The sequence below is a fragment of the Nicotiana tomentosiformis genome, chromosome 9 (assembly GCF_000390325.3).
Source record: "Nicotiana tomentosiformis chromosome 9, ASM39032v3, whole genome shotgun sequence".
Taxonomy (NCBI): domain Eukaryota; kingdom Viridiplantae; phylum Streptophyta; class Magnoliopsida; order Solanales; family Solanaceae; genus Nicotiana; species Nicotiana tomentosiformis.
Window position 1 is genome coordinate 67487581 of NC_090820.1, and position 11445 is coordinate 67499025.

An 11445-nucleotide genomic window follows, 5' to 3' on the forward strand; every position below is an offset into this window, starting at 1 on the left:
ATTGAGAGAGTTGAGTCAGTATAAGCAGGTAAGCATATCTTCAGATTATCTTTGACTCCTAGCTACTTTCAGTTATTGTATTATCAGTTCAGTTGCAGCTTTCAGTTATTCTATTGTCTTACATACTCGGTACATTATTTTGTACTGATGTCCCTTTTGCCAGCAAAGCTGCATTTCATGCCTGCAGGTCCTGATAGACAGCTGGATAGACCTTCCCAGTTGACAGAGCCAAACATCAGCTTCGTTGGTAAGCTCCACTTCCCCAGAGTTATTAGGTCTAGACCTTGGAGTCCATATTTTTTATACAGGTTTGACGGGTAGGTCGAGGCCCTATCCCGACCATAATACAGTCATCTCTAGAGGCTTGTAGACCAGTCCTGTATATTTTATATATGTTCATGACGGCTTCGTCGGCCTGCATAGTTATATATATCAGCTTTTGGATATGTTTACCACATAGATGAGAGAGGCATTATTTTCAGACGATTAAGAATATGGCCTCGTCGGCGTAAGTTGAGAGTTACCCCTCCAGAGTTCACAGTTACAGAGTGATATGCTCGAGCCAAATATGGCATCGAGTGCCGGTCACGCCTCCCCAGGTTTGGGGCGTGACAGTTTCGCATTCGAGGACAGTCCACCGGCGGCTGACACGTGTCCGAAGTCAGAACGACGCGACTGATGGGACGTTTCATTGACTCAACAACTCAGTCATAACGTACGAAGGAAGGAACCAGGATTCACGGATCTGAGACAATGTAATCTAGGTAAGAGACCCTTCGTATCGAGACCCTGGAAGAATGAACAATATATCTTACATCGGACATGGAAAAGCGACACGCCCCGGGCCGAGTGTAAGTTCTAGACCTCGGGAGACACGGTGAACTGTTATGCCAGACAGATAGTGGGTCGTAATACTCGCCCTTAACCGGATATCACGGCATGAATCTCGCTCAATATTGATTATGGATCAACAATTACCGGGAAAAAAAGATTTTTACCCTTTTTAGACTTATTCTATGACTGAAACATTCCTACTATATAAAAGGGAAGTTTTTCTTTTATCTCACACATTGTAAAACGCAATTCAAAGCAATAAAGGTTTACTTTTGTCTTTTAGTTACTGTTAAAGGCACTGCTCCCTTGTTCTATTCTTTATTCGCGACTGGGCTTGAACCGAGGGTCCAACCGATGATGAGCTCATTATTCAATCTAAGATCAATCTTGGTCTTAACATTGTGATTGGTTTGATCAATTATTTCATCTTTAATTCATTTATCTGGTACTCTTAGTTACTCGTGTTGAATTAAACGACGTATCATTTAAACCGCGTACAAATTTAATTGTTACCTGATTTTGGGGTAAACTAACTTTTCTTTTATTTCTCCATGTAGCACATTTAATTACACGTGTCAAATGCATAACATGACTAACTCGAAAGTACATAGAAATTATTAAAATGTATCAAGGTGGACGTATATGGATCAGCAGCAAGAAGAGAGGAACATCCGCATCACGAAAGTAAATCTGTTGAAGGGATTCCGGCAGATTGAAGCTACTCGTCCCTCTGACTCCTTTGAAAAGTTGCAAGTTAGAGTAACCTTTTTCTCCAGCACACTTACCAATACAGATTCCGTTTCTCCTGTAGTTGAAGAATCATCCATCTTTTTAAATAAATACTAGCTACACAAATTATTCCCTCCGTGTTTGTCTAAATAAAATCTGATAATAAATAATGGTCAATAATACTTTTGACCTCAAAATAGAAAGCAGGTGATTTTCAGTTCACAAATTTGTCTGGCGATTCAATGGAATATCTTCCATACAATTTTAATACACAATTAAGGAAAACTATCATCAACCCCTGTGACCTAGTTCGAGCAAGTTTTCAATTTAAAATGTTCGCAGCATACTAAGTTGCAAATTTCAAAGTCCTTACCATTTGGCCTGAACAAGCATATATAAACCAGCTAAAATAGCCCGTATAACAGAAAAAGGGATCATTAGTCAAGCTAAACAAATAATGTAAGGCTTGAAAACGCTGCTACTACACGTTTAAGAGCCATTAATTAGTCAAAAGTTAAATTTTTTATTTATATAAATTTTTTATTTTTATGGCTGCAAGTATGACTAAAATTAATGTTGGTGCTTTCTTGGGAAATATAGAAAGGGACTAAAATTTTCCAAAACCAATGGGACCAAGGAAAAAGCAAACAAGCAATAGAAAGTTTGTTAAAAGACAAAAGGACATCATATCCAACGCTTTGTGCCAAAAGAGCGATTATATTGATTCCTTGAAAATTGGGGAATTATATTCAGCAAAGCAATAGAATCCAATGCAAACCAAACCCAGTGGTCCAAAAAAGAAAGTTGTATGAATAGTAACTTGTCGTCAACAAAGGGGGGGGAGGGGGGAGGGGGGGGGGAATATTTTTACATGTAACCCGTTAAACCAGAATTTTAGAGTTGGAAACGCTCCACTTAGAATGATCATGATTCGTGATTCCTGACTAACGTATATAACTTCAGCCCCTTTTGTTAAAATTCTCACGTGGACCCCTCAAAAGCTGAAATGATGGGTCAGTGCAACGATCCTCAACTTTGCACCATATGGTAGCTATGGAAGCTAGACCTCCTCCTGAATGCTGAAAGTGTCTAAGAGAAGATGGAAGACAATGAAACGCACACACAGAAATCCCCTGCCAGCTCTGAGGCAGGGGCAAAGCCAAACTTTGGTTGGGATGGCCGATCTCGTTGAATGGGTGATGGTAGATTTTGACATGATAATGGGGATGGACTGGCTTCACTCATGTTATGGCAAGATTGATTGTCGAACCAGAACCAGAACCATTAGGTTTGAATTTCCAAATGAGTCAGTAATTGAGTAGAGGGGATGATGTCAATTGACCACCCTTTGTCGGAAATTATAACGTATATATAGGTAAAATATCTAATTTTACAGGTACATAACATATATTAAACACCGAGAATATTTTTTTACTTCTTTTAAAATTGAATACGCTTTGGAAAATTACTGTTCGCTCCTCTAAGTGTCCTCAGAGTCTAGAAACATTTACTAGCTTCTTTCAAAGAATATGGCTTTTATATATGTAGCGACGATGATATGTCACCCAAAATACAAATGGAGCTTATATAAGACAGGAGGAAAGAGAAGTTACCATTCATCTTTGACATCACTTCGGCCACCCTCTGCTGGCACTTGGTGCACCGGTAGTCCGCCAAGAACACAACTTCCTGCACCTGCATGCCTCATAATTGCAATATTTCTACAAAATGTTATGGCTGAAAGGAGAACATAGAAATTAACTTACAAGTGGTACAGACAAGGATTCAATAGAAGCCAGAGTAACTCGAGGAATTTCTCTCCTCATCGACTTATCTACTTCACTACTTGCTGACAACCTATTCTTCTTCCGATCAACAAACTGCATTTTTTCCCCTGCAATCGCTTTGAACAACATTAATACAACTATTCTCTCTAAATGGTATACAACAAATAGATTTTGCGTGAAAATGGAGCTGGTTTGTGACAAGGATTTATGAACAGCTCTCACCACAATGATAGGCAAGTCTTATCTTCCCAGATGTTTTTGTGTTGTGGGAGAAAACACCGTTATAATTACAGTGGAAAAGGTCTTTGAGTTGACAAACAACGGTTTCATTCGTAAAAGCCGACTTCGGAGCTCACTCCCAAAAATGTAGTTCCGACTTTTTAACACTCGAACTCGATCGAAAGTAGGAAGGCCGAAATCTATTTCGACCGTATACAGATAGTCCCCTCATTTCACACGAAGAATGCGGTGAGAATCGACGTGATTTTTGGTGGTTCGATCGGGTCATAAGCCGACGTTTTCACAGGGATCGATCATGACGTATGTGATAGTTGTTCTATCGATTCAGCCTTTCAAGGCATTTAATGCTTGTCAGATGGAGGCCGGCCACTTGTGATATTGAACAGTCACGGTGCGAACCTATAAGTAGCTCTTCCATCTATCATTTACTTCTTTCACGTGTTTACTCCCCCATATTTTCTCATATTTTCTTCCTTTCTTGTTGCTACCAGAGTTTTGGTGCCGTCTATTTTTCACTTTCCTTTGTCTTTCTTCCTCCCATATCAATGTCCAAGACTTCGAAAACTGTGCCTCAGAAGGAGAAAGCTTCTTCTTCACGGTCGTCCGGCTACAAGGCGCCGGTGGAGCCGTCCACCTATAACTATATCCCCGGCCCGTGTATTCTAAAGATCGATTTTAAGGTTGAGAATCCTTCATCCCTCCCGGGTCGATGCGAGCACGTGTCGATGTATATGTGCTCTATAATGGAGGGTCATCACGAGGCCGTTAGAAAAGACTGTAACTGGGGTTCCGAGGTTGTGTTGCAAATTCCATCCCCCGAAGAGAGTGTCGTCATCCATGTGGAGGGGTTTTTAAGTGTTTACACGTATCCCTTCACATTGAGTCCGGTCGACCTGGTGATCATCGATTTTTGCAAGAGATATCACGTCACCCTTGGTCAGATTCATCCCTCTATGTGGCGTATAATAATCCTACTTCGCTTCTTCTCCACCAAAGCCGGGGGGCTGGATTTTACCCTGAATCACCTCATTCGGTTGTATCGGCCTCAAATCTTCCGAGGATTAATCAGACTTCATCGTCGGGCATCAAAGGCTTTGATGTAGAGCATCGACGAAGACAAGGATCGGGGTTTGATGGGGAGTTACATCCGGGTGAGGACCCGTGACCTTATTCCGGAAGAGAAGATGTCGTTCCCCGAGGAATGGAATTTCGATCGAAAGTTGTTTTCATAGATAATTTTTTTTTTGATGTTTCTTCCTAATATACAACTTCCCCTTGGATGCCACAAGCGGTGCCCGACCTCAAGGATTGGGTTCAGAAGTTAGCCTCGACTTCCTCTTATGCCGAACGCGCTTGGCGTGATTTGGCTAAAGGCAGATGGGAAGCCAAGAACCATGGTAAGGTTTTACTTCTCGTTTCCTTCAAAGTTCTCTTTGTGTTCCATTCGTTACCGATTTCCAGTCATGCAGGCATAACTAAGGATGCCATTTTGAGGCCTTCGAGTGGTGAAGAAGGAACCAAGTCCCCAGTCCCGAAACCGGGGAAAGACAAGAAGTGCAAAGCTGCCTCTCGATCAGAGGGCTCCAAGCCCGAAACTCGAAGTGTGAGGAGGAAAATAATTGCCCTTTCGATTGACTCGGTCCAACGACTGAGAGAAGAAGAAGAAGACGAAGAAGAAGAAGAGGAGGAAGGAGGTGCCTCGTCCTTGGTGTCCCGAATCGGCATATGATATGATCCCAAATAAAGTCAATAACTTCTTTCTCTCTTATTTTCTCGAACATCTGTGCTTCAACCCATTTAGAAAAATAGTTAGTCATAAATAAAATGAATTTGGCTTTACCTGGGGTCGATGGTAGAGGGCCGACGATATCCATTCCTCACTTCATGAACGGCCATGGGGATAGGACTGAGTGGAGTTGCTCTTTGGGTTGATGGATCATTGGTGCAAACCTTTGACATTTGTCACATTTACGAACAAATTCCTTCGCATCTTTGCCCATATCGATCCAATAATACCCTGCTCTGATTATTTTTCAAACTAATGTATTGGCTCCAGAGTGATTCCCGCAAGTACCCCGCACATCCTGTAGGATGTAATCAGTATCTCCCGGACCCAAGCATACTGCCAACGGTCCATCGAATATTCTTCGGTACAGCGTTCCGTCCGAAGCCAACGTGAATCGAGCAGCTTTAGTCCGTAGGGTTCTAGAATCTTTAGGGTCTGATGGTAGTTTTTCGCTCTTCAAGTATTCAATATACTTGTTTCTCCAATCCCAGGTTAAGCTTGTAGAATTTATCTCGGCGTGACCTTCTTCGATTACCGATCTCGAAAGTTAAACAACATTCCCCGAGCCCAAGTAATCTACCTCGACCGACGACCCTAAATTCGCAAGCGCATCGGCCTCATTATTCTGTTCCCGTGGAACATGCCGTAAAGTCCATTGTTTGAAATGGTGCAAAATGACAAAAAGTTTATCTAAATACCTTTGCATTCTACCTTCTCGAACTTCGAAGGTTTTGTTTACTTGACTCACCACCAACAAAGAGTCACAATTGGCTTCAATGATTTCTGCTCCCAAGTTTTTAGCTAGCTCAAGACCTGCAATCATGGCTTCATACTCGGCCTCGTTGTTAGTCAACCTGATAGTTTTAATAGATTGCCTAATAGTGTTACCCGTGGGTGGTTTCAAAACTATGCCCAGCCCGGACCCTTTCACATTCGAAGCCCTGTCCGTAAAAAGGATCCATACCTCTGATGATGTACCTGATTTCAACAGGAGTTCTTTTTCGACTTCGGGTACGAGGGTTGGCGTGAAATCGACCACGAAGTATGCTAAAATTTGAGACTTGATGGCCGTACGGGGTTGATATTCGATATCGTACCCACTGAGTTCGACGACCCATTTGGCCAGTCGGCCTGATAACTCGGGTTTGCACAAAATATTACGAAGCGAGTAAGTGGTTAACACGCATATGGGATGACATTGAAAGTTCGGCCTTAACTTTCTAGAGGCGCTTATCAGTGCAAGTGCCAATTTTTCTAGGAGCGGATATCTAGTTTCCGCTTCTCCTATGGTTCGACTCATATAATAAACGGGGAATTACGTACCTTGCTCTTCTCGAACTAGGACACCGCTTACGATGACTTCCGATACTGCCAAGTACAAACAAAATTTTTCGTTTTTTTTTTAAGTGTGAAGTAGTGGTGGGCTTGATAGATATCACTTTAGTTCCTCTAATGCTTGTTGGCACTCCGGGGTCCAAGGAAAATCGTTCTTTATTTTGAATAGAGAGAAATATTTATGACTTCGGTCTGATGATCTTGAAATGAACCGGCCTAAGGCTGCAATCCGACCCGTTAGCCTTTGTATGGCCTTCATGCTATCCACAACGACGATGTCTTCGATGGCCTTGATTTTATCGGGGTTAATCTCTATTCCCCGATGTGACACCATGAAGCTGAGGAACTTACCCGAACCGACCCCAAAAGCACATTTTTCGAGATTGAGCTTTATGTTGTATTTCCTCAAAATTTCGAACGTTTCCTGCAAATGGATCAAATGGTCCTCTGCGCGCAGGGATTTAACTAGTATGTCATCAATATAAACTTCCATTGATTTTCCTATTTGTTCTTCGAATATTTTATTTACTAGGCGTTGGTAAGTAGCCCCTGCTTTCTTTAGCCCGAAGGGCATCACATTATAACAATACGTTCCATATTTGGTGACAAATGAAGTCTTTTCCTGGTCCTCCGGGTTCATCTGGATTTGATTATACCCGAAATAGGCATCGCGAAAAGTGAGGATCTCGTGGCCGGCCGTGGCATCGATCATGCGATCGATGTTGTGCAGTGGAAATGAATCTTTGGGGCATGCTTTGTTCAAATCCTTATAGTCCACACACATTCTAAGTTTGTTCCATTTTTAGGGACTACAACTACGTTGGCTAGCCACTCGGGATATTTCACCTCCTGAATGGACCCTACTTTGAGAAGCTTGGTTACCTCGTCCTTTATGAATGCGTGCTTTCCCTCGGACTGGGGTCTTCTCTTTTGCTTCACCGGTCTGAACTTGGGGTCTAAACTTAGCCGATGCGTCGTTATGTCCAGCGGGATCCCTGTTATATCCGTATGGGACCAGGCAAAACAATCAATATTATCGATAAGAAATTGAACGAGTTTCTTTCTGAGTTCGGGGCTCAACCCCGTTCCTAAGTATACCTTTCACTTGGGCCAGTGTTCGATTAATGTGACTTGCTCTTGTTCCTCGATTGTTGATTTAGTGGCGTTGGAGTCATTGGGAATCATGAAAGATCGAGGGACCCTTTGATCATCATCCTCTTCGATTTTCTGGTTGTCTGGCTGGGTCGAAGCCGATGTTTGTGATTGCTATTTGGTGTCCCGTTCTCCTTCCGAGCCCGATTCTTTTATCGGCGAAGGTGAGGACATTGGTTTATCTTCCTCGACGGCAAACATTTCCTTTGCGGCTGGTTGTTCTCCGTATACCGTTTTGATACCTCTCGATGTCGGGAATTTGAGGGCCTGGTGTAGGGTTGAAGGTACAACTCTCATGTTATGGATCTATCTCCTTCTGAAAAGGGCATTGTATGTCATATCACCTTCGATCACGTGAAACTTTGTTTCCTGGATAGTTCCGGTCACGTTTATTGGTAGGATTATCTCGCCTTTGGTTGTTTCACATGCCATATTGAACCCATTTAGAACCAGAGTTGCGGGTACGATTTGATCCTGTAGGCCGAGCTGCTCTACTACCTTAAATCGGATGATGTTGGCCGAGCTACCTGGATCGATTAACACACGCTTAATTTTAGTTTTATTTATGAGTATGGATATTTCAGTGCGTCGTTATGAGGTTGGATGACCCCTTCTGCGTCTTCATCATCAAAGGACAAAGTCCTCATGGGTGCGTAATCTTGAGTCCGAGATCACTTTTCCCTCACAATCGATGTTTTAGTGCGTTTAAGCACTGGTCCCTAAGCGGTATCGATGCTGCCTATGATCATGTGGATGACGTGCTGCGGTTCTTCTTGCTCATTTTGCTTGCTGAAATCCCTCTTTTTAAAATGGTTCTTCGCCCTATCACTCAGAAATTCCCGAAGGTGCCCTTTGTTAAATAATCGGGCTATTTCCTCTCTTAGTTGCTTGCAATCTTCCGTTCTGTGGCCATGGGTACCATGATATTCACACGTTTGATTGGGATTTCTTCGGGCAGGATCGGTCTGCATGGGTCGAGGCCATTTAGTGTCTTTGATGCATTCGATGGCCGACACGATAGCGAATACACCAATGCTGAAGTTATATTCTGATAATCGAGGTGCTTCTATAGGATCGGCATATTTATCGACGCCGCTCTTACTCATAAGTCACCGAGAATTTTGCCCTCGATCAATCCTTTGATTGTTCCGAACTGCATTGCGTGTTGAACTATTGTTCACCTGATCTGCGACGTACAGTCGATATCGGTCTCTGTTCGACCTTTGTTCTCTGTCGATCTCCTTTTGGTTTTTAGTAGCTTTCCTGTTCTGATGCACAGGTCCGTACGGAGCTCCCAACTGATCATCCTCAACCCTAATTTTCGATTGGTATCGGTTGGGTACATCTGCCCAAGTTATCAGTGGATACTCGATCAAATTTTGTTTCAGCCGATGTGATGCTGTAGAACATAGCTCGTTCAACCCTTGGGTGAAAGCTTGTACGACCCAATCGTCTGTGACCGGTGGTAATTCCATGCATTCCATCTGAAATCGGGATACGAATTCCCTCACAATTTCATTCTCCCTTTGCTTTACTTTGAAGAGGTCTGATTTCCTTGTTGCAACCTTTATGGCACCAGCATTTGCCTTTACGAACGAATCTGCTAACATGTCAAAAGAATCGATGGAATTCGGTGGCAAATTGTGATACCAGATCATCGCTCCCTTCAAGAGGGTCTCCCCGAACATTTTCAACAACACGTATTCGATCTCTTCGTCCTCCAAATCGTTGCCTTTGATGGCACATGTGTAAGAGGTGACATGTTCTTTAGGATCGGTCGTACTGTTATATTTGAGAATTTTGGGCATATGGAATGTTTTGGGAATTGGTTTCGGCGCCGCACTCGACGAAAAAGGCTTTTGTATGAATATTTTCGAATCAAGCCCCTTTATCATTGGTGGAGACCCCGGGATTTGATCGACCCTGGCATTGTATGTTTCCACTATCTTGTCATTTTCTTCGACTCGTTTTGTGAGTTCTTCGAGCAATTTAGTAATTTCGAGAGTAGTCCCCGATTCTTGCTCGTTAGATTTCACTATGGCAGGCTCTGTTCTAGGGGTGACTTCTCGAAGTGGATTGGAATCCGGCCTGCTTTATGCGCGGGTTTGGCTCTGTAACTGAGCTATCGCTACTTGTTGGGCTTGTAGCATCTCGAAGATCATACGTAAACTGTCCTCGATTTTTCCTACCTTTTGGGTGTCTCGGGCTACGGATCGAGTACTGCCCTGAATACTTCTTTCCGGTTCGGAACGCTAATTCGCCTCCAAAGCTATTTGTGAATTGACATCCAATGGTATTTCGGCTCGAATTTCGGGAACTTCGATACGAGCCTCGGTGCCATCGTTAATTGGCCTTCCGGCCCCGGGTGCCAAGTTGTTGGTTTCACCTAGAAGGCTGGCTTCGTGGTCGATAAGTAAAGCCATTACTGATTTGAAGTTGTAAGCTGGCATGCACTTTAGATTTGTATCAAACGATCATTGTTACCCTTACCCCCACGGTGGGCGCCAAACTGTTTACCGGAAAAATTCGAATAACGTAAGATTTTGTGTTTGGTTCTAAAGATATGCGATACAATTCGATATAAAACATGTAGAAAAATAGAGATACGTATATTCTTGACTATGAGAATGGGAATATTGAGCAAAAGAATGAATAAGGTAAAATAAAACAAGCATTAGGAGCTATCTTTCAATATGAGAAGTGATCTTTTGTTACAATGCATTCTGCCTTTTTAACTTACAAGGATTTTTCCTTTTATAGAAGAGGGTTATTACAAAACATAATAAAATAAAACATATAGTGGAAGGCCCATGATGACCTGTCTCTTCCTTGATTCCTGCTAAGCTTCTCTCTCCTGGTGCGGTCACAACGGCTCTTGTCTGTGAGCTCGATACTGGCTCGAGTTCGTTACTGGGTTGGGCCTTTCGGTCTTGGCTCGAGTTCGATCTTCGAGATGGGCGTCGCGCATTGCCGACCTTGAAGTAGTGCCTTGCGGATCGATTCGGCCATGGGCTCGATAGGGTTATTGAGCCGACCTCTCGATCGACCTTCGGGCTCGAGGCTCGTTAATACCGACTTCGGAGATCTCTCCCAAAAATGTAATTATGACTTTTTAACACTCGAACTCGATCGAACGTAGAAAGGCCGAAATCTATTTCGACCGTATACAACAAATTGTCTATCTCCCCACCCCTCCACACACCCTGTTATCCAGCATTATTTAGTTCCCATTATCCAATTAGGTATTTTCGAGTTTATGTAAGATTATTTAACCCCACAGCTGGCTTATATTTCCTTACCTTGCATGCTGATCGTGATTGATCATGGTTTCAGTAACACTATAAACCTCTAGGCTTTAAGCTTCCAAGATAAATTATAGTCTAGTTGGAGCTTGGGGTCAACAGAATCCCACTAACTGGTATTCAATGATGACGGATTTATTTTAGTTATATACACTAATAATTTTAAAAAATTATATTATACGATCAATTTACCTGATTATAACAAAGTAGTACCGTTAACCTATACCGTTAACCTCTTGGTTACTAAATCAAACTATGCTATGAAGATTTACCTATTATT

General features: G+C 42.6%; 1 protein-coding gene across 1 annotated transcript; it reads right to left on the reverse strand.

The window, feature by feature from the left end:
• Positions 1-1351: 1351 nt before the first annotated feature.
• On the reverse strand, positions 1352-3684 carry LOC104086924 (uncharacterized). Its single transcript, XM_009591276.3, has 4 exons — positions 3573-3684; positions 3330-3457; positions 3177-3258; positions 1352-1639 (listed from the first exon to the last, which is right to left on the reverse strand). The coding sequence occupies exons 2-4, from the start codon at positions 3447-3449 to the stop codon at positions 1482-1484; spliced, it is 360 nt and encodes a 119-aa protein (XP_009589571.1). The 5' UTR covers positions 3450-3457; positions 3573-3684; the 3' UTR covers positions 1352-1481.
• Between the last annotated feature and the right edge of the window lie 7761 nt (positions 3685-11445).